The sequence below is a fragment of the Berghia stephanieae genome, chromosome 1 (genome assembly GCF_034508935.2).
Source record: "Berghia stephanieae isolate SIO BIC M18660-M18661 chromosome 1, UCSD_Bste_1.3, whole genome shotgun sequence".
Lineage (NCBI taxonomy): Eukaryota > Metazoa > Mollusca > Gastropoda > Nudibranchia > Aeolidiidae > Berghia > Berghia stephanieae.
The window spans coordinates 133,157,966-133,181,478 of NC_088360.1; the positions used below are offsets into that span (position 1 = coordinate 133,157,966).

Consider the following 23,513-nt stretch of genomic DNA (forward strand, 5'->3'; position numbering starts at 1 on the left):
AGAGGAAAACAGTCAAATGTATAGTTAGAGTTTTGGGAGATGATATTTTTCTGTCTTGTAAATCATCTCTGTGTTATGCACTGTATTATGTTTTGTTTACATATTATATATGATTTGTACACATTTGAGTGCGTTTCTCTTAGTGGAGACCTGTGCTTGTGTCTGGATGAGACTTTTAGGTGATCTCAAACTTAGTACTTTGATGGTGTGCTTTTGGAATCTACATCTGTTCCATATTTGAACCAATTTCCCTTTGTCTTACCTTTTCTTTGGTGCTCTAATTGTAATGCTAGAACTTTTTACTATCCCATTTTCTTCCTTTTTCCTGGCGCTGATATGACCTTAATGTATTGTAAGCGCCGTAAAACACTTAAAAACAAAACCAAAAACAAGGATTTTGTTTTTTTTTCATCTGCTTTTTCTGACATTAAATCATGCATTCATTTTCAAAGTTTTACCTTGCAACTATGCTTTTTCTATAATTTCCACAATTAGATTTTGGTGAAATATATGTATAATATTATTTTAATTTGTCACCAGGGCTGACAGTAAGACGAAAAAGAATAAGGAGGAAGACGATGATGAGGAGAAAGATGAAGATGAGGAGGAAGATGATGATGATGAAGATGAAGAAGATGAAGATGAGGACGAGGAAGATGAACACGAGGAGGAAAAAGAAGACAAAAAAAAGAAAACAAAAAAATCAGATGCGAAGTCTAAAAAAGAGGATAAATCTGGCAAAAAGAAAAAAGATGGAGAAAAGAAGAAGAAAGAAGATGACCTGGAAGTCACACAACAAACTGTGAGTTTTCTATTTTTCTTGTTTTGTAAATAAAAAACTTGACTTGAGCTTTTTATAAAGCGCAATATCCACCAAATGTACTCAAATCGCTTTACAAAGGGTCTCTGACCAACAGCAACACGTCACATGTAGAATGAGACGTGACACCTGTTAGGCGATATGATAATTTTTTACCAACAGAGACAACGCTGTTAACGACCAGGTACTCATTTTACACCTGAGTACGGTGAGAGAATGTAAGTAAAGAGCCTTTTCCAAGGACTCAACTATGCACCAAGCGAGGCTTGAACCCAGGACCTTCCGATCCGAAAGCGAGTGTCATACCACAAGACCACATGGCCGCACAAAAAAAAAAAAGGATGTTTTTCTCCTATTGGTCCCTGTGTAAAGTTAGTTTAGTGAATAATGGAATTTTTATCATAGGCGTTATATGCTTGATGAGTTAATTATTCGTTTTATTTTTTGGTTCTCATTAGTTGAATTTCACTTTTATTTAATTTGGTTAAACTTGCATAGTTTGTGTATGCGAAGCAATTATGATGTTTCTGTATGTGTGTTTAACGTGGGGCTTCTGTGTTATAATATGAAGACTTCTTCGTCTTTTATTTTGTTACCATGCATCAAAGTGCATAGTTAATTTTCCTAGTAGAGTTGTGTGAGTGTGTATTTGGAACTTCTGTGTTACAAAATGAAGACTTTTTCATCTTCTATTTTATTACTGTACAACAAAGTAGTTAATAAATATGATAGAAGGATAGAATAATTATTAATATGTGAACTGTTGAATGTTAACTTTTAAGATTTGGCATTTGTTTTTACTCTAACATTAAATCATGTCTTACAATAATCATAAAATGTTTTTAAAAAAAAAGAAAAACAAGAAAAAACTTCAGCTTTTTCATCGCACAATATCCACTGAATGTTCTCAAAGTGCAGTACAAAGGTTCCCAAGCCAATAGCAATAATATTTAACATGAAGGACAAGACATGACGCCTGTAAGGCACCATTTTACAATCTTTCACCAACTGATCTCTTGGTGGAAATGTTTTAATCTGCAGCCAAGTCAGCGGAATTTAAAGAGATTTTGATTAGGAAAAAAAAAGTAATTTCTGCTATTAACATTTTCGTGTGTAATATTTGCTTTTTCTTTAACCAGACACTTTTTCTGACTGTTTCACAAAGAGAGCAGTAACCGCACATTTTAGTGATAATGATTGAATATTAAAAATTTTTAATATTGTTATAAGATATTTATTTGCTTTTTAAAACAGCTCCATAAATTTGAGGCCATTGATGACTATGACGCTGAGGAAGAAGGAGATTTAATGTTTACCAAGGGGACAATTCTGACCATTCTAGAAACAAGGTGGGTAAAGATGTCCGAGCAATGTAGTATCTCATCTCATGGCAAAGTTAAGTAACATTGAGATCTGAAAATTTGTGTATGAAACAGTGCCCGACAAAGAAAAAAAGAAATCATCATAAAAAATCAGCCTGTCTTGACGTGGGATTAAACCTCAGATTTCCCGATTACCAGTCAGGGGTCTGAGGTTCAATCCCCAGATGAGGCAGGTTGACTTTTTGGAATGTTTTTTTTTCTTGTATTCTTCTTTCTGTTTTTTCTGGTACTGTGCACACACATATTTTTTCAGATCTTCATCTTACTCTAGTGCCTGCTCCCTAATTTGTCACTTAAACAATATTGAGCATGGTCAATGCCTCTGTGGGTGACAATGATTTCAAATCCCTAACACCATGGTTGTGTTTTTGAGTAAGATATGATGTTTGATTCTTTTAATTACCTCATTTATCTCGTGCCATGAATGAGTACCTGGCTATTGGCATTGTTGGTTAGAGTGCTAGAACAAAAGGAGGTCTTAACAGGTGACAATGAAATGAAAATTCCTTTCCGTACATGCATTGAGCATGTTTAAGGTCTAAGATGGAAAGATGCTCCATAAAGATATGCATATTTCTTTATTTTTTAATTTGTGCAGTAGAATTTTAGAATGTGTTGTAGAGTTATTACTCACATTTGTCATTAAACGCATTTTGGTGGCCCTTTTACCCTCGGGGGTCCCAATAACTCAGCTGGTCGAGCGCTCACGTCACATGCAGGGCGACTTGGATTGATCCTGGGGGAAGTTGAGAATTTTTTCCTGGTCCCCCCTCTGTCCAGTCAACAGTCATTGGGTAGCTGGGTCTGTTTGATCTAGTGGAAAATACTTTGCGATAGACTAGCATCCTATCCAAAGGGTAGCAAGCAATTGCTATTGTCGGTTTAACACCGTATAAACCAGGATGAACTCCGGCTCCATGGGCCTAATAGCTCTGAAGGTATTACGTTTTTATTACCCTCCCTCTGTTTTGTGAAATCTGGGTAGAACCAAATAACCTGACATTGAATGAGCACAAACACAAAACTTGTTTCATTTTTTGTTTGTTTTGTTTCTTTTGTTATTAATTTTCATTCCAAGTTTTTAAAATTCTTACAGAGATGACGGCTGGTGGGTAGCGGAGAATGAAGCAGGAGAGAAAGGCCTGGTTCCATCTACATATCTCCAGGTGAGGAAAAAATATGAAACGAGAATATTGTTTCATTATCATTTATGATTTTCTTCTATAGATCATATGCAGGAGTCACTTGACAATGGCATTACTTATAAATGAAGTATACACATTTTTTATTAGCTTCACTTTATCCACTTTTTTATTGTTAAATTCCACGCTAATTCAATCCATTGTTGGGAATGTCATTTTTCCAAGAGTGTTGATACCCATTTTTATTATTAAAAATATCAATTTAAATATGTCAGACAGTTTGACACAGTAATAATAATAATAATAATAATAATAATAATAATAATAATAATAATAATAATAATAATAATAATAATAATAATAATAATAATAATACACATTTATACAACACTCATTCCCGTGTAAAACACAAGCCCTGGGCACTTTACAATATAAATTATCAATTTTGAATTTTGAGTGAAAAATAAACAAAACACCCCCCCCCCCCCCCAAAAAAAAAAAACCCCATTAAATGAGAAAACATTAAAATTATTAAACGAACAACAAAGTTTGAGGAAGTTTCTGCCATGTGCAGACTATTTAGCTACCAATTTAAAAAAAAAGTTTATAACCTACCCCAGGCTGAAATTGTGGCAGATCGTAAAATTTTAATGAACATTATTTTATTTAAATTGAGCTTTAATATAGCGCAATATCCACTAAATGTGCTCAAAGTGCATTACAAGGGGTACTTGTCCAACAGCAACACTTGACATGTAGGACGGGACACGACGCCTGTTAGGCGATATTACAATTTTTCAGACAGAGACAACGCTGTTAATGGCCAGGTACTCATTTTACACCTGAGTACAGTGAGATAATGTGAGTAAAGAGCCTTTTCCAAGGTCTCAACTATGCACCAAGCGAGGCTTGAACCCAGGACCTTCCGATCCAAAAGCGAGTGTCATACCACAAGACCACATAGCCGCATTTAACAGTAGATAGTAAAAGTAGAATTGTCAACTCACAAGGCATTCGTTAGTAGTCAGTATCTATATTATTAGGGACAAAACATTCACTGGTAACAATTACTGACAATACATTTTTCCAATAGATTCCCTTAATTTGAGAAATGACATCATTCTGCATATTTTCTCTTTATCTTTTTACATTTTCCTTTTAGAAATACAACCCTTATGAAGGTGTCCAGCAAAAGGATGGTAAGTGGCAAGTTGTTTTATCGTGATAATTGGATTCAGTAGTCTGATATCACGTCACCTGGCAACGGCGGCCATCTTGGTTCTAAACAAAGAAAATCATTACTTACTATTCTTCATTCTGGCTAGAACTTTTATATGCCTTGTGATCAGAATGTGTAAAAGTCAAAACATGATCAAATTTATGTGTTTTTTTTCCTCTGGATACGCTTTTATGCTCGCCGGGGAAATATTTCATACGGGCGTCCGCCATTGTTCCGGGAGTTTAGAGTCAAGTTACCATGTGTCATTAGGAAGGAAGTGATGTTACGACTGTTGAAGAGTATTATATCCAGTAGTTAATACTTGAATCGCCAGACTTAGTTTAGATTATATGAAGTTACATCATTTTCTTTTCCAAAAATATTTATCCTAGGCATTTTCTTATTGATGAGTAAATCATACGTTTTATTTTTTGATTCCATTTTGTTGAATGTCAATTTCATTTTTGTAAAACTTGCATAGTTAGTGTTTGCGAGACTGCTGTGTGTGTCTGTTTGGCTCGGAACGAGTGTGTTTATGGTTTGATAAGTTCTATATTGTAAAGTGCTTTGAGGTTTTGGCGTTTAGCGCTATAAAAGCACACTTTATTCACTTTATTATTATTATTATTATTATTATTATTATTATTATTATTATTATTATTATTATTATTATTATTATTATTATTATTATTATTATTATTATTATTATAATTATTATTATTATTATTATTATTATTATTATTATTATTATTATTATTATTATTATTATTATTATTATTATTATTATTTATGTGGTTATTTTTGCTGACTCAACGTTTTTCATTATTGGGACATTAGTGTTGATTTCACTTCTATACCTCTATCAGAATTACTATTTGCTCAGAATGGCTATATATTTTATGTCTGTTTAAGAATTGTTCAAAACTTTAATTATATATTAATTAAAAAGTCTTAATGCATAGAAAAGTGTTCGCTATATATGATGACAATATGAATAGTGAATTTGAAAAAAAAAAAAGAAAATGAAACATTTGCTTTCTTTGAGAAGGATTAAATTATTTTTAAACTAGAGCATTTATATAGCGCAATATCCACTAAACGTGCTCAAAGCGCTTTACAAGGGGTCCATTGCCAACTGTAACACTTAACATGTAGGATAGGACATGACGCCTGTTAGGCAATATTACAATTTTTTCGGACAGAAACAACGCTGTTAATGGCCAGGTACTCATTTTACACCTGAGTACGGTGAGAGAAAGTGAGTAAAGAGCCTTTTCCAAGGGCTCAACTATGTGCCGAGCGAGGCTCGAACCCAGGACTTTCCGGTTCGAAAGCAAGTGTCATACCACAAGACCACATAGCCGCACAATGCAGTGGCTTTAAAGAAATGTTTGCACATCTCTTTATTCTAATTAATTTGAACCTTTGCAGACGGCGATGACGATGAACCAGATGAGGACGAGGATGAAGAAGAGCAGACACCAAGAACTTCACAAAGGTTTGCTGGGTTTCCATTTTGTTTTTCACAGGATCGAATATTAGATTCCTCGTAATTAAGAATAGGATCCAGTTTTCTACATGGTACATTGGACCAATCCATGGCATAATATGTTTTGACAAAGTCACAAACGGTTGGGGCTAGAGAGTGTGCAAGCCCAACCTTTTTAAAATTTAGATCCAGGTTATCACAAGATAGGCATTGACTTGTCACAATGGAAAGAAAATAAAAGGAAAAAAACTTGATCATTAAATAAAAGAAAAGTTGATGGTTTAAAAGGAAAGAATTTAAGCAAATGGCAAGAAATTATTTTTAAATGAATTTTGGTAACTAAATTTCCTTTTCTCACATCCGTGGCAAAATTTGTCTTTAGTATCAATTTCTTGGGAAATGGAAATAAATTCTGCATTTGCTGCCCAGTATGCAGTGCCATAATAAAGTAAGTTAGACAGGTTCAAACCCCACCACCGCCGCGAAAAATTTTTTTATTCTCTATTGTCTTCTGGCACTTTTCTTCTCACTTCATATCTTGTTGTTACCAACATAAGTGCCTGCTCCACTCACTTTTCTGAATTAAAAATTCACCCCATACACCGGAGCATACTCAATGTCTCAATCGTTTCTATGTTATATGTTTGTGTTGAGAATATTGGCTATTAAGCTTAACTGCTGGTCAAAAATAACTTCGCGATGGTGGTGGGCGAACGAATCGGCGGTCTCAGAAGTGGGTGAGAGAGGGATCTAGAAATGACTTGGGTTTGATACGAAATTTTTGTGTTCGTGGATAGCTCACACGGTAGAGCCACGCTCTCACCTGCCAGGCGGAGTTGTCGTACCAATAAGGTCGCAGGTTCAAACCCCACCACCGCCGCGAAAAATTTTTTATTCTCTATTGTCTTCTGGCACTTTTCTACTCACTTCATATCTTGTTGTTACCAACATAAGTGCCTGCTCCACTCACTTTTCTGAATTAAAAATTCACCCCATACACCGGAGCATACTCAATGTCTCAATCGTTTCTATGTTATATGTTTGTGTTGAGAATAGTGGCTATTAAGCTTAACTGCTGGTCAAAAATAACTTCGCGGTGGTGGTGGGCGAACGAATCGGCGGTCTCAGAAGTGGGTGAGAGAGGGATCTAGAAATGACTTGGGTTTGATACGAATATTTTTGTGTTCGTGGATAGCTCACACGGTAGAGCCACGCTCTCACCTGCCAGGCGGAGTTGTCGTACCAATAAGGTCGCAGGTTCAAACCCCACCACCGCCGCGAAAAATTTTTTATTCTCTATTGTCTTCTGGAACTTTTCTACTCACTTCATATCTTGTTGTTACCAACATAAGTGCCTGCTCCACTCACTTTTCTGAATTAAAAATTCACCCCATACACCGGAGCATACTCAATGTCTCAATCGTTTCTATGTTATATGTTTGTGTTGAGAATATTGGCTATTAAGCTTAACTGCTGGTCAAAAATAACTTCGCGATGGTGGTGGGCGAACGAATCGGCGGTCTCAGAAGTGGGTGAGAGAGGGATCTAGAAATGACTTGGGTTTGATACGAATATTTTTGTGTTCGTGGATAGCTCACACGGTAGAGCCACGCTCTCACCTGCCAGGCAGAGTTGTCGTACCAATAAGGTCGCAGGTTTAAACCCCACCACCGCCGCGAAAAATTTTTTATTCTCTATTGTCTTCTGGCATTTTTCTACTCACTTCATATCTTGTTGTTACCAACATAAGTGCCTGCTCCACTCACTTTTCTGAATTAAAAATTCACCCCATACACCGGAGCATACTCAATGTCTCAATCGTTTCTATGTTATATGTTGTGTTGTGAATATTGGCTATTAAGCTTAACTGCTGGTCAAAAATAACTTCGCGATGGTGGTGGGCGAACGAATCGGCGGTCTCAGAAGTGGGTGAGAGAGGGATCTAGAAATGACTTGGGTTTGATACGAATATTTTTGTGTTCGTGGATAGCTCACACGGTAGAGCCACGCTCTCACCTGCCAGGCGGAGTTGTCGTACCAATAAGGTCGCAGGTTCAAACCCCACCACCGCCGCGAAAATTTTTTTATTCTCTATTGTCTTCTGGAACTTTTCTACTCACTTCATATCTTGTTGTTACCAACATAAGTGCCTGCTCCACTCACTTTTCTGAATTAAAAATTCACCCCATACACCGGAGCATACTCAATGTCTCAATCGTTTCTATGTTATATGTTTGTGTTGAGAATATTGGCTATTAAGCTTAACTGCTGGTCAAAAATAACTTCGCGATGGTGGTGGGCGAACGAATCGGCGGTCTCAGAAGTGGGTGAGAGAGGGATCTAGAAATGACTTGGGTTTGATACGAATATTTTTGTGTTCGTGAATAGCTCACACGGTAGAGCCACGCTCTCACCTGCCAGGCGGAGTTGTCGTACCAATAAGGTCGCAGGTTCAAACCCCACCACCGCCGCGAAAAATTTTTTATTCTCTATTGTCTTCTGGAACTTTTCTACTCACTTCATATCTTGTCATAATAAAGTAAGTTAGAGAGAGGTGAAGTACTCAATGTTACACAGGGTAGAAGAAGAAGAAGAAGAAGAAGAAGAAGAAGAAGAAGAAGAAGAAGAAGAAGAAGAAGAAGAAGAAGAAGAAGAAGAAGAAGAAGAAGAAGAAGAAGAAGAAGAAGAAGAAGAAGAAGAAGAAGAAGAAGAAGAAGAAGAGAAGAAGAAGAAGAAAGAAAAGAAGAAGAAGAAGAAGAAGAAGAAGAAGAAGAAGAAGAAGAAGAAGAAGAAGAAGAAGAAGAAGAAGAAGAAGAAGAAGAAGAAGAAGAAGAAGAAGAAGAAGAAGAAGAAGAAGAAGAAGAAGAAGAAGAAGAAGAAGAAGAAAGAAGAAGAAGAAGAAGAAGAAGAAGAAGAAGAAGAAGAGAAGAAGAAGAAGAAGAAGAGAAGAAGAAGAAGAAGAAGAAGAAGAAGAAGAAGAGAAGAAGAGAAGAAGAAGAAGAAGAAGAAGAAGAAGAAGAAGAAAGAAGAAGAAGAAGAAGAAGAAGAAGAAGAAGAAGAAGAAGAAGAAGAAGAAGAAGAAGAAGAAGAAGAAGAAGAAGAAGAAGAAAGAAAGAAGAAGAAGAAGAAGAAAGAAGAAAGAAGAAGAAGAAGAAGAAGAAGAAAGAAGAAGAAGAAGAAGAAGAAGAAGAAGAGAAGAAAGAAGAAGAAGAAGAAGAAGAAGAAGAAGAAGAAGAAGAAGAAGAAGAAGAAGAAGAAGAAGAAGAAGAGAAGAAGAAGAAGAAGAAGAAAGAAGAAGAAGAAGAAGAAGAAGAAGAAGAAGAAGAAAGAAGAAGGAAGAAGAAGAAGAAGAAGAAGAAGAAGAAGAAGAAGAAGAAGAAGAAGAAGAAGAAGAAGAAGAAGAAGAAGAAGAAGAGAGAAGAAGAAGAAGAAGAAGAAGAAGAAGAAGAAGAAGAAGAAGAAGAAGAAGAAGAAGAAGAAGAAGAAAAGAAGAAGAAGAAGAGAAGAAGAAGAAGAAGAAGAAAGAAGAAGAAGAAGAAGAAGAAGAAGAAGAGAAGAAGAAGAAGAAGAAGAAGAAGAAGAAGAAGAAAGAAGAAGAAGAAGAAGAAGAAGAAGAAGAAGAAGAAGAAGAAGAAGAAGAAGAAGAAGAAGAAGAAGAAGAAGAAGAAGAAGAGAAGAAGAAGAAGAAGAAGAAGAAGAAGAAGAAGAAGAAGAAGAAGAAGAAGAAGAAGAAGAAGAAGAAGAAGAAGAAGAAGAAGAAGAAGAAGAAGAAGAAGAAGAAGAAGAAAGAAGAAGAAGAAGAAGAAGAAGAAGAAGAAGAAGAAGAAGAAGAAAGAGAAGAAGAGAAGAAGAAGAAGAAGAAGAAGAAGAAGAAGAAGAAGAAGAAGAAGAAAGACTATCCATACACTTATTGCATCGTGATGTTGAAATGACTGACAGTACTCATTTGTTTTATTCTTCAGGTCCAGAAAATTATGGGGAAGTCTGAAGAAAGCAGTCACAGATGTAAGTTGATGCAGTTTTTGTTGAATCATTTCATGTTACATATTGTTGCTTCAAATCTAAGATTTTGTACCTTTTTTTTGTATTAAAAAAATCATTTAATTATGAGGCTATGTGGTCTAGTGGTATGACAGTCACCTTCAGACCAGAAGATCTAGGGTTTTAGTCCCACTTTGAGCAGCGCATAGTCGAGTCCTTGAAAAACCTTTTTACTCAAATTCCCTCACTGTATCCAGGTGTAAAATGAATACCTGGTCGTCAACAGGGTTGTCTCTGTCGGAAAATGATTGTACATTGCGCCTAATAGGCGTTATGTCTCGTCCTACATGTGTTGCTGTTGGATGGGGACCTCTTGTAAAGCACTTTGAGCAAGTTTAGTGGATATTGACTTGTACTGTGTGAAATGGTAACAATTCCATATGGCCTTCAGGGGAATAACTGCTGCAATATGAAACATGTTGAGCGTGGCAAAGTTGTAGGATTGTGATATTAATTAATTAATTGATTTTTATTTATATATTTATTTATTTATATATATATTTATTTATTTATTTGTTTATTTACTTATTTCATTTACTCCTTTTACCTAGTCAAGACACGAATTTTCATGTTCTTTTGTCTTTCTAGACTATACATATATATATTAGTCTTCAGAACCATTTATTAATTATTTTTTTTAGCTGAAGAAAGATTTGAGCCTGAAACGTTATTTGTCAATTGTTTTGTCCTTCTTGTTTTTAAAAGTGTTTACATCATTTATTTTTGTTCAATATTTTCACTGTTCACAGCTTTCTGACAGCCTAGAATTCACTTTTTTTTTTTGGCTATTCCAGACAACTGTGTCAGACGTGCTTCATGCTATGGGGGCTGTGCCATCTGGATTCCGGAAATCTACTCTAAGTCGGAAATTCAATGAAAGTAAGAGATAACTTCTAATAGTTATAGGGTTGAAGATTTTTGAGACCCTTAAAAAGTTTCATAAATTTTTAGTTTTGTAAAATTGACTGATTACGGGCCCTGCGTTTCTTTCCCACTTTAACACAGAAGGCAGTGTCTATTATACTCTCTTCCCTCACATTTTTAGCCTGCCTTTAGTGGCCCTTCCTAGCTGTAGTATTATGAAATAGATTTGCAATGATTTAAAAAAATAATAAAATTGAGCTTTTATTTAGCATGCTCAAAGCGCTTTACAAAGGGTCCCTGGCAAACAGCAACACTTAACATTTAGGGCGGGACATGACGCCTGTTAGGCGATATTACAATTTTTTCGGATAGAGACAACGCTGTTACCAGCCAGGTACACATTTTACACCTGAGTACGGTGAAAGAATGTGAGCAAAGAGCCTTTTCCAAGGACTCAACTATGCGCCGAGCAAGGCTTGAACCCAGGACCTTCCGATCCGAAAGCGGGTGTCATACCACAAGGCCACATGTCCGCACATAGTGTCAGTTTTATAATTTTTTATATGATTGTAAGTCTTACAGTTTCCCACTTTAAAAGTCCAGTTATATTTTTTTCTCTTGAATCAGCAACTCTGATATTTTTATGTGGTCTTGTGCTATGACACTCAGCTTCGGATCGGAAGGCTCAGGGTTTGAGTCCTGCTTTCAGCAGTCCATTGTTGAGTCCTTGGAAAAGGCTCTTTACTCGCATTTACTCACCGTACTCAGGTGTAAAATGAGTATATGGTCATTAATAGTTTTTGTCTCTGTTGGAAAAATATAATGTAGTGTCGCCTAAGCAGCATCATGTCTCATCCTACTTGTTATGTGTTGTTGTTGGTCAGGGACCCTTTATAAAGCACTTTGAGCACGTTTAGTGGTTATTGTGCTATATAAATGCTCTAAATTAAAAAAAAAATTCTTCCTCTTCTTGTTCTTCTTCTTCTTCTGGTTCTTCTTCTTCTTCTTGTTCTTGTTGTTGTTGTTGTTGTTGTTGTTCTTCTTCTTCTTCTTCTTCTTCTTCTTCTTCTTCTTCTTCTTCTTCTTCTTCTTCTTCTTCTTCTTCTTCTTCTTCTTCTTCTTCTTCTTCTTCTTTTCTTCTTCTTCTTCTTCTTCTTCTTTTCTTCTTCTTCTTCTTCTTCTTCTTCTTTTCATTCTTCTTTTCTTATCTTCTTATTTTTTTTCTTCTTTTTTTCTTTTCTTTTTTTTATCTTCTTTTTTCTTCTTCTTCTTTCTATATTTTATTATTTTATTATTTTATTTTTTATTATTATTTTATTATATTATTATTAATTATTATTATTATTATTATTATTATTATTATTATTATTATTATTATTATTTATTATTATTATTATTATTATTATTATTATTATTATTATATTATTATTATTATTATTATTATTATTATTATTATTATTATATATTATTATTATTATTATTATTATTATTATTATTATTATTATTATTATTATTATTATTATTATTATTATTATTATTATTATTATTATTATTATTATTATTATTATATATTATTATTATTATTATTATTATTATATTATTATTATTATTATTATTATTATTATTATTATTATTATTATTATTATTATTATTACTATCATCATAATTTATTTCAGGTGAGCAATACAGACTAGCCAACTACTTGACACCCAAGTTGAGTCCATCCAATCTTATGTATAGTGATCTCTTCTTTGAACCAAGCACAAGCAAGGTACTGAGGGAAAACAAAAGATTGGGAGATTTTTATTTCAATTTTGTTTAAGTTAGCCTTGACTATTAAGGCCTGTGTGAGGATTTTTCATTTGCTGTCCATCGAAAAATTAAATTAAGAAATTAAGGAGCAGGCACTGGTGTAAGATAAAGAACTGAACAAGTGTGTATGAACGGTGCCAGACAAAGCTTTGTGTAGTACCTTTCATACACACTTGTTCAGATCTTTATAGAAAAATTAGTTTATCATAGTTTTATTGAAAAAGAATAATAACAAAATACCAATTAAAGTTGTTCATTAAAAGAAAAATTGCCTTTCATAGTTAAGCCTAGAATTGTTTTTGTACCTATTGGTTGATATAGTTTCTCTTTGAATTTGAAATTAAAAGACAGTTTCAAATACTGAATTATTGGTGCATCAGTATGTACTTGCTCAACAAAAAAATGCTATTTAATTTAATGCAAGATAAATGCCATTTATATTTTCCAATATGTTAAAGATTATCAATGTGTTGATACAAATATGTAGACAAGTGCTCGACATGTATAATGACGAATTATTATTTAAATTTACCACAAGTTGGAGTCACATCAATTTCAGGTTAATTTGCATCTCAGATGAGATGCAAATTAGCCTGAACTGATGTGTTGCCAACTTTGTGGTAAATATTTAAATAATTAAATGATTACATATTGGTCTGTGTTGCTTTTGTTTTTAAAAATAATGACTTTTTACTTTCGATCAGATTTTCATTATATATTTTTTATTTATTTTATTATATTTTTACATATTTTCTTTTCTTTCCTTGCCAACCTTTCTGTTCATAGATTCGTCTACGATCCACTCGTAATGAGAGAGTGATCACCATCGTGTCATGTCAACAGATTCCACCCCCTGGAGCAGGTAAAAATAGAAACAATCAACTTCTTTGTCTTTTAGAAAGTCTGTGTGTTGGAGAAAAGGTTGATATGTGTTGTTACAAATCCAAGGCCGATTCGATATCAAAATATGAAGGCTGGTTTTCCAAAACTCGTTAAGTCGATTTTTCTACTTTTTGAGATTTTCCATCCATGAGATAAAATGAAATGTAAACTTTGTTGTAAGCTTCAATTGGCACAAAGAATTTCCGTAGATTTGTGTGAATTTGAAGTTTATTTATGATGAAATAATAGACCGGATGAGAAAGTATAGGGGAAATAATCCTCAATGTCTCAAAATGGAGAAAAACAGAGTTAAGAAGTTCTGAAGAACCACTCTTCATATGTACATCTATATAAATTTATGTACCACGTAATTCCCAAGACTACTATTGAATAATTTAGAAAGGGTGCAAAACGACTGTATTGTACTCGTAGTCACAATCATATCAACAATCATTTTATATTTTTCATTTTATTTTATTCATGTATTTTTCTTTCAGGTGTAGAAGTGGAGGGCAGACATGTTCGAATGTGTTTGTTTGATGGACAACAGGTTAGTTATTTGTCAAATAATAAACTACATTTTATAACTTTATGCCCATCTAAAAGTATTTCTCAGATAGGTTTTTGTATCCTTTTTCACATATTATTTTGGTGATGAATAATGATGATGATGATAATAGTAATAGTAATAATAATGATAATAATAATAATAATAATAATAATAATAATAATAATAATAATAATAATAGTAATAATAATAATAATAATAATAAATAATAATAATGATGATGATGATGATGATGATGGTGGTGGTGGTGGTGGTGTGGTTGTGGGTGGTGATGATGATGATGATGATGATGTTGATGATATTAATAATAGTTATAAATGGTAATAAACATAATGAAAATAATATTGATATTAAAATAATATTGATGCCAAAGTGAAAATGGTGTCGTTTATTTTCTGTGCTCTGATTTAAACCTACTATCCAGCATCCAATGTGAAGCAAAATATTTTACATCTGTATTGTTATAAATACCAAAAGAAAATCAATGTTTAAATTGCATAACATATTGATGATATTTTTTATCAATTTTAAAAATGACCAGATCTTAAGTAACATCCATTCAGTGACTGTGTCATCTGTCGACAAATCACAACGCAGCTGGGCCTTCAGTACAAGGGTAAGGCTACATCTCTGTAAATTTGAGTAAAATCCTCTCCATTTGCTTATAGTTTGCAGTTGTCAATACATGTGTGTTGTTGACTAATTACAATAGCTGGGTGGGGTTCCTGACCTCCCATAGTGGTACATACTGTGTCTTCTATACCCCAATATCTTTTTTCCAACATGCTTTCTGTCTTTGTCTTGGAATGAGATTACTTGGTTTTGTCCTGGCCCTGGCCGGATACCCTGGCTGGGAGGGAAATAGTCAAATGTGTAGTTAGTTTTGGGAGATAATATTCTTTTCCTTGTACATCATCTCTCTATTATGCACTGTATTATGTTTTGTTTTATGTATTATATATGATTTGTAAACATTTGAATGTATTCCTCTTAGTGGAGGTCTGGATGAGACTTTTAGGTAATCTCAAACTAAGTACTTTGATAATGTGCTCTTGGAATCTACATCTGTTCCCTATTTGAACAAATTCCACTTTGTCCTACCTTTTCTTGGATGCTTTAATTGTAATTCTAGAACTTTTTACTATCCCATTTTCTTCCTTTTTACAGGCGCTGATATGACCTTAATGTGTTGCAAGTGCCGTAAAACCCTTAAAAACAAACAAACAAACAATTGCAAAAGTGTAGAGTCAATGCGATTTTAGGTATATTAAGTATTATTACATTTCAATACTGTGTCATCGGTGGACAAATCCCAACGCAGCTGGCCCTTCATTACAAGGGTAAGGCTACATCTCTGTAAATATGAGTAAAAAAAAACAACAAAAAAACATGAGCTTTTATATAGTGCAATATCCACTAAATGTGCTCAAAGCAAGCGCTTTACAAAGGGTCCCTGGCCAACAGCAACACATAACACATAGAACGAAACGTGATGCCTGTTAGGCGATATTTCAATTTTTCCGACGGGACAACACTGTTAATGGCAAGGTACTCATTTTACACCTGAGTATGGTGCGAGAATGTGAGTAAAGAACCTTTTCCTTTTTGTGTGGCCTTGAGCAAGTCACCTCGCCCTTGCTCAATTTGCGGCGCTGCACTGCGGCTGACATCTGGGTTATTCCAGTCTTCCCTTGGAATAGACCCTACAGACAATTTTCCCCATGGGGATGAATAAAGGGAGTTTTATTTTATTTCATTTCAGGTGGCTGACAATATTGACCCGTTTTCCCATGCCGAGGTTTTCTTCAGAACCAACAATACAACCAACAACATTGGTAAAAAAAAATTATTATTATTTTTTATTTCAATGTAGAAAGCTTTGATGCCAAAATATATGTGAAGAAATTTTTTTTTAAATTGAGCTTTTATATAGCGCAGTATCCACTAGACGAGTCCCTGGTCATTAGCAACACTTAACATGTAGGATGGGACATGACACCTGTTATGCGATATTACAATTTTTTCGGACAGAGGCAGCACTGTTTATGGCCAGGTACTTATTTTCCACTTGAGTACGGTGAGAGAATGTGAGTAAAGAGCATTTCATCCTTAATTTCTCTGATTATTGTCGTAAGCGACAAATTTCACATACTATCATATCAGAAGAAGAAAATAAAGGACCACTTGTTGCATCACACCAAAAGATGGGCATCTTAGAAAATTAGTAGATAAGTGATTTTACATTTAACTCTCTCCTTACTGGCCATTTTCCAAAATGCCATGCCTACCCTAAATGCATGCTGACCATAATTTTGTTTGCAAAACAAGCTTTACAAGGCAACATTAAGTTCTTATTAATTAAACAAAGATTATTCTTCAAATTTGTGATATACAAAATAAATTATCTGCCCAAGAAAAATGTCTATTGTGTCGTAATAAAATGTGACGATTTTCGTGTAGTTGGTAAGGAGAGGGTTAAATGCTTGTTCTTTTGAAGTTTCACATTGTCTTTTTTTTCTTTTTTTTTCATTTCATTAAACAGGAATTCTATTTGAACTGTGCATCTCATACTCCCGAGTGGTAAGTCATTCTATTTACCTCAGAGGTTAAAGGTTAGATTTTCATTCACATTGGGCTGTTAGAATCCATTCTATCATACTGTTTAACATTTTATCATTATCAGCTGGTGAATAATGAATCTTGCTTATTATTTAAAAAAAATTTTTTTTTAGAAGTTTGAATATCAAATTATTTTTGATTCTATTCCTTTTGCATTCTAACAACTAAACTTGAATTCGCTCCATTTGTAATTTGTAACAGACAGTTTCAAAACAACATTATGTTGGGGTGATTTTCGTACTCAAAGATGAAATTGTAGCAGTAAAAAAACCCCAGAAATCTGGGTTCAGTTTTTAAGCTTTATTGAGGAGAGTGAATATGTTTTTTTAGAGTGACAAAAATCTAAAATTTCAAATTTTTGCTCATTTCAATTAAAATAAACAACACTTTATTGGCATCAACACGACATAATATGGGATTTAGACGTGGTTGGGTGGGTGGGTGGGTTGGGTTACATGCATCATGTCAGGTTTGTATCTTATCAAATTATTACCTGTGAAGTGTTAAAGACCACAAACACTTTCATGCCAGGGTTTTCATTCTTTCAGTCTTTTGTAGGTGTAAAGTCGTACACTTTTGCTCTTTCTCTATTCAAGAATAATAACATTGTAGTCAGGATGATGTGTACGAAGCAATGGTTGGACAATTGAGTTCCTTTATCAAGATTCATTTGTCTGTATGTTCATCTGGTTGTTGATTAAAGGGAAACCTGAAACATCCACATCATCTGTCTTCGTTAATTAAATTTAAGCTTTCATTCCATTTGAATACTGTTATTTATTTCTGCAAGCCGTAAGCAGCGACATTTTGCATTATAATCCGTAAAGGTTACGGTTGATCTTTTCTTTCTTTTGTTCCTAGACAAGATATTTGCATGCATTATTTTTAAAATTCTTAGACTGAATGTTAACATTTTTCTAATTTTCCTGTCTTTTTTTTTTTGAACAAAAAAAAAATAAAATAAATAAAAATCCAAAAAACAAAACAAAAACAAAAACAAATAGACAAAAAAAAAAAGACATAGAAAGTGTAAAAATGGTTCAGAAACAATTTATGAAAACAACACCAAAAAAAATAAAAATAGTTTTGAGTCATCTATTCTTTTTTTTCACTTTTCCCCCTTTATCAAAATTGCCTTTTTTAAGCTTTTAACATTTTTTATCTTTTTGATTTACTTGGAGCTTTCTTTGATATCAGGAGAATTTTAAAAGTAAACCCATTGAGCAATCCGGGGGTCCCGATAGCTCAGTTGGTAGAGCATACGCTTCACACGCAAAGGGACTGAGATCGATCCCTGGTGCAGTCGAGATTCATTTCTCTCCACCCAGCAGTGAATGAGTAGCTGAGTCTGTTAGATTTGGTTGAAAGTACTTTGCGAGAGACTAGTGTCCTATCCAAAGGATATCAAGCAATTGCTATTGTCCGTTTCATGCTATGGAAACCAGGATAAACTTCGGCTCCATGGACCGAATGGTTCTGAAGGGCTACTTTTTTTTTGTTTTGTTGAGAAATCAGAAATTGTCCACATTGTTTTTGAGTCACCCACTGTCAATATTTTGGTCAATTTCATTAGCTTTATTTTTAAAGATATTTATTTGAGCAGATGCCTGCAAATACCTTGCGACCTATAGTATAGTATTTGCAGCATTACTCCATTTTTGGATGGGGACTGCTGTATTATAACAGGCAATGGGCAGTAGATTTTAATCTCAAACTTTTACTGTTGGCTTATTTAAATCAATTTATTATTCATGCTTTCATTTCTTGTATAACATGACTTTGGAGTTTCTAATCACTCGATAAGATTACTGATAGAAAACATTGCGTACAAAAGAAGCAGAGATATTCTGACTTTCCTAATTTCATTTAGCCTTTCATATATATATGCCACATGTACACTTATACTTACGTAGATAGACTGTTAAGACACAAACATACACCTCACACACATACACATGCACACACACACACTCACACACACACACACACACACACATTGATTTTGCCTACGATACACAAGAACCATAATAAAAAGCATCACATTTCTTGTAAACACGAGATCAAATCACAATGTCGTTGTAGTTAAATTATTGACTCATAAACTACTGGAAAGATGCTTCTTCTACTAACGGATGTATACGCTTATAAGACTGATTAATCATTCACCACTTTTTAGATGTGTTTAAAATCAAAAGGAAATCGCTCGAAGCCTAAGATTGTTAAAATACAAGTATGATGTAAAATTTAAAGGTTTACTATTTCTAGAAGGAACAGGAAAAAGACAAAATTGCACATGTCATCTCTTCAGCACAAAGAAAGAAATAACAACAGTCAAATTGATTGGAAGCTTCAATATATTTAACAAAGACAGATTATATGGACGTTTCAGGTTACCCCTTTATCAACGAAACACGATGAATGAAATACTAGAGATCTCTCATTCATCTATAATATTCAAGTCTTCGTGTTTTGTTGACAAAGGGGAAATCCAAAACGTCCACATTATCTGCATTAGTTAATCAGAGAAAAGATTCCATTCCATATGACCGTTGTTATTTATTTCTTTGAGATTCAAGCAGTAACATTTGTAATAATATTCAACGCAAGAAGAAATATCTTTTTGCTTAATTTCTGATCTAAAATGTCTGAATTTTGATCCTTTTTTCAAAAATTGGAGCTTTTACATTTCAAATTATACTTGTATTTCTACTTTTTAAAAATCAATGTTTTATTGCACAAATTTTTTCGTTGTGATTTTCCTGTGCATGTTTTGAAATGTTTCATGACGTCACATTTGAATTTCCCCCCAATCTTCTAGATTGAAGGCCTAAAGGTATGCCTAGCACTAACACTGACATTTCCCTAATACTGTCCATGGCATGCTTCTCTTTGTTTTTGCAAATTGGTTGATTTGTGTGTGTGTGTGTGTGTGTGTGTGTGTGAGGCATTGCAGTGTTTTCACTGCTTGACAAGAATCATGTGTGTGTTCTATGCTGCCTTTGTGTTCTTGTCTTTCAATATTAAGTGTTCTAAGATAATTAATCTATACAGTAGAGTTGGATTGGAACTGGGTAAGAATTTTTCCAGGGGAAAGTTTATCCATGAAACGTTTTCCTCAGAACATGGGAACAGATATAATAATTAGAGCATTTCTTATGTCTATAGCTCTTTATGTCAAGACCTCAAATCACTTTACATAGATTATTTACATAAAGCTTTTTACAGTTTAGGTAAAATTCTGCACGCACTCACATTTGTGTATTTGGCTGATGATTAATTAGTTCTATCTCCACGTTTCTTCAAATCGAGAAAAATTGATTTAAAGTTTATTTTTTTTGTTAATGATTGTATATAAACTTCAGCCACTCTTTTGTATGCATAACTGTTGAGCTAATTCCCTGATTTGAACAAACAGTCCGATGAAGCTTAACTCTCTCCTTACCAGCTATTTTTAGAATTTCCCCCCCAAATTTCACACCCACCCAGCACAAAATAGACTTTTCTTACTCAAACAAAAAAGTAACAAGTGAGCTCTACAACACAGTGTTTAGTATTTATATCTGTAATCAAAGCATTTCTTTACATTTTGTGATGTACTAGAGAAATCAGAATGAGAAAATTGTCGATTACATCGTAACGAACGTGACAATTTTCCTATGGGTGGTAAGGAGAGGGTTAATGCATATAATATTGTTATCCTGTCCCTTATATCTCTGTTGGAGAAATTCTAATATCGCCTAACAGGTATCATGTCATCCTACATGTTAAGTGTTGCTGTTGGCTAGGGGCCCCTTATGAAGTGCTGTAAGCACGTTTAGTTGAAATTGTGCTGTATAAAAGCACCAAAAAACCCCCCAAAAAACAAGCAAAACAAAATTTAATGACATATGAAAGTGTTGAGTGGGTTGGAAGTGTCTTCTTTATGCAGAATGTTTGCCTTGTTCATTTGAATGTTATATATTTTTTTCATGGCGTATGAAAATTCCATGTATCCATTAGAACTCTACTATAAAATTGTTTGAAGAAGTTTGAGGTTTGCAGTGTTAGAAATATATATATATTTATTTATTTATTTATTTATTTATTTATTTATCTATTTATTTTTTTACATATTTTTATATTTTTAGAATTCTATTTATATATATTTATTTATATATTTCTTTTATTTATTTATTTATTTTATTATTTAACCAATCCATTTATTTATTTATGTAATATGTATTTATTTTTCATTATTTTGTTCGTATTTCATTTATGTATTTTGATATTTAAAATCGTTTTTATATTTATAAGTAGCCGGTGTGCTCTCTGTTTTCAATGTGTGAGAAGGTGTGCTGTGCGAGATTTGTTTATTTTTAATTACCCATTCTTTTGTTTAGTTATTCAATCAATGATATAATTATAATAATTATTTTTGTGTAATCTATATGCTCAGTTATTTTGAAGACTATATTTGTATATTTTTTGTTTTTATGATTTTGGATTGAAATACATCCAAAGAGAGATAACTGGTTCATTTATATAAAGCATACTAAAGCACACAAAACTTCTCTCCCTTTGCTCGGTGCTATTTCAGTGGGTTGTTGGTGGTGTCAATTTGTTTTATATAGTTTATTTATTTAATTCGTTCGTTTTTGGCTATAAGATGTTTGCAACTCCCCCCCCCCCCAAAAAAAAAAAAAAAAAAAAAAAATATATATATCATTTTTACTTGTCAATCTCTATTTTAATCTTCCAATTCCTAAACCCTAGTTCATTTCTTGTTTTAAAAATACATTTCTATGAATCTATTTGAATGTCATTTACATTTTATTTTCATATGTATATTATTTGTGTGTGTGTGTGTGTAACGTTACAAATAGTTCAATATTCATGACTCAATATTAGAGATCCTTCGTCATGTCGTGTTTCTTAAAATAGATATTTAACATTTTTGGACATCAATATAATCTGCCAGTTAAAAGAGGTCGTCATAACACCGTTTTAATCAACAAGGGATGTACGTAGTCTGTAGTAGAGAGGGCGATGAAAAATAGGATAAGAGATTTATTGCCTTAGATTTTGTATCATTAAAAAAAAAAAACAAAAAAACAAAACAACAATCTGATTTCTCGTGTGAATACTCTCACAAAAATACAAAAATTTTATTTATTCTCTGAAATTGATAAAAATGTGGGACAAATTTGTCGTAAAATGCGTTTTCTATATCAAACTGAATTTTTCCTCTTAACGTACTGGTCTTTCAACAACACCTTTCCTCTGTTTTCTCTCAAAACCTATCATTTTCAATACTTACTCATTTCTAATGATAAAGATCTTGTTGGAAATATGTGACTTGCCACCCCTACACAGTATTATGTTGGACTGACCCAGATGAACAAAATTGCCGATAAAGTCAAAATGACAGGAAATAGGAAGTTTGTAATTTTTTTTATCTTTCGAATTTGAAGAGTAAAAACTCATTCTTTTTAATGACGTCATTAATTTTGATTCAATTATTATGAATTAAACTTAAAAATCTATTTTTACCATCGTGGTCACTCTGACATGATACCATTTAGAGACGACTGGCCACACAGCGGTATGTTATATCAATCTCTATTTTGAGAGATCGGTCTTCTAATCCTGAAGCTAGGGAGAAGGGAATTTCTGTCTCATGGCATGTCTCATAATTTCTAGTCCAATTATGTTAATTTAACCTTTATATGGCTAACCCTTTTTGAAGTCAATACACCTTTAGAAAAATAAAATCAGTGGGAAAGAGAACGACATTCTAGTTTCATAATTCTTTCGACAATCATTTCCTCCTTAATCACATGCATTTCTGAAGGTTATGTACTGGATATTTCTCTCCTATTCTGCATTGGATTATATGTAACATATTTTAAAATATATATTTTCTTCTCATTCTTCTTTTTATTTTTCTCCTCCTTCTCCTCCTCCTCATTCTCCTTCTTCTTCTTCTTCTTCTTCTTCTTCTTCTTCTTCTTCTTCTTCTTCTTCTTCTTCTTCTTCTTCTTCTTCTTCTTCTTCTTCTTCTTCTTTTTCTTCTTTTTTAAAGATTTTTTTTCTTGCATTTTTCTTCCTGCCATGCCTGACACTGTTTCATACACACCTTTTTTTTTTTTTAGAATGATTGACACATTGAATGTTATTTCTCTCATTTGGGATATCATCTTTTTCAATTTATTTTTGTTTCACAACCACCATACAAAAATCTATACCATTAGTGTATTAGGTTAAAATTTGGTTTCTATTTGATGGAATTTGAGGATAATAATAAATAAATTGAGCATTTATATAGCGCAATATCCACTTAACGTGCTCAATGCGCTTTACAAGGGGACCCTGGTCAACAGCAACATTTAACATGTAGGACGAGACATGATACCTGTTAGGCGATATTACAATTTTTCGGACAAAGACAACGCTGTTAACGGCCAGGTACTCATTTTACACCTGAGTATGGTGAGAGAATGTGAGTAAAGAGTCTTTTCCAAGGACTCAACTATGCGCCGAGCGAGGCTCGAACCCAGGACCTTCCGATCCAAAAGCGAGTGTCATACCACTAGACCACATAGCCGCACAGTTTGGATTCCATTATGTTGGTCTAGAGATGTGTTTTGATTTTTTTAATGATTTAAGTCTAGAAAATAATGTTTGAAAATTGATTTT

The 23,513-nt window shown here is 33.5% G+C and overlaps 1 protein-coding gene across 5 annotated transcripts in view; it reads left to right on the top strand.

Moving 5' to 3' along the window:
- The window catches only part of LOC144963240 (nephrocystin-1-like), a 70,101-nt gene that overhangs the window by 7,555 nt on the left and 39,033 nt on the right, over positions 1–23,513 (top strand). For 3 of the 5 annotated variants that reach the window (XM_078897084.1, XM_078897088.1, XM_078897085.1), the window contains exons 9-22: positions 541–802; positions 2,075–2,169; positions 3,299–3,368; positions 4,507–4,543; positions 5,995–6,061; positions 10,015–10,057; positions 10,888–10,972; positions 12,634–12,728; positions 13,556–13,631; positions 14,149–14,201; positions 14,761–14,835; positions 15,982–16,054; positions 16,762–16,799; positions 19,657–19,671. In XM_078897084.1, coding sequence (XP_078753210.1) covers positions 541–802; positions 2,075–2,169; positions 3,299–3,368; positions 4,507–4,543; positions 5,995–6,061; positions 10,015–10,057; positions 10,888–10,972; positions 12,634–12,728; positions 13,556–13,631; positions 14,149–14,201; positions 14,761–14,835; positions 15,982–16,054; positions 16,762–16,799; positions 19,657–19,671 — 1,084 coding nt within the window. The remainder of the gene's footprint in view (positions 1–540; positions 803–2,074; positions 2,170–3,298; positions 3,369–4,506; positions 4,544–5,994; positions 6,062–10,014; positions 10,058–10,887; positions 10,973–12,633; positions 12,729–13,555; positions 13,632–14,148; positions 14,202–14,760; positions 14,836–15,981; positions 16,055–16,761; positions 16,800–19,656; positions 19,672–23,513) is intronic. The other 2 variants (XM_078897086.1, XM_078897087.1) reach the window with 1 other exon arrangement.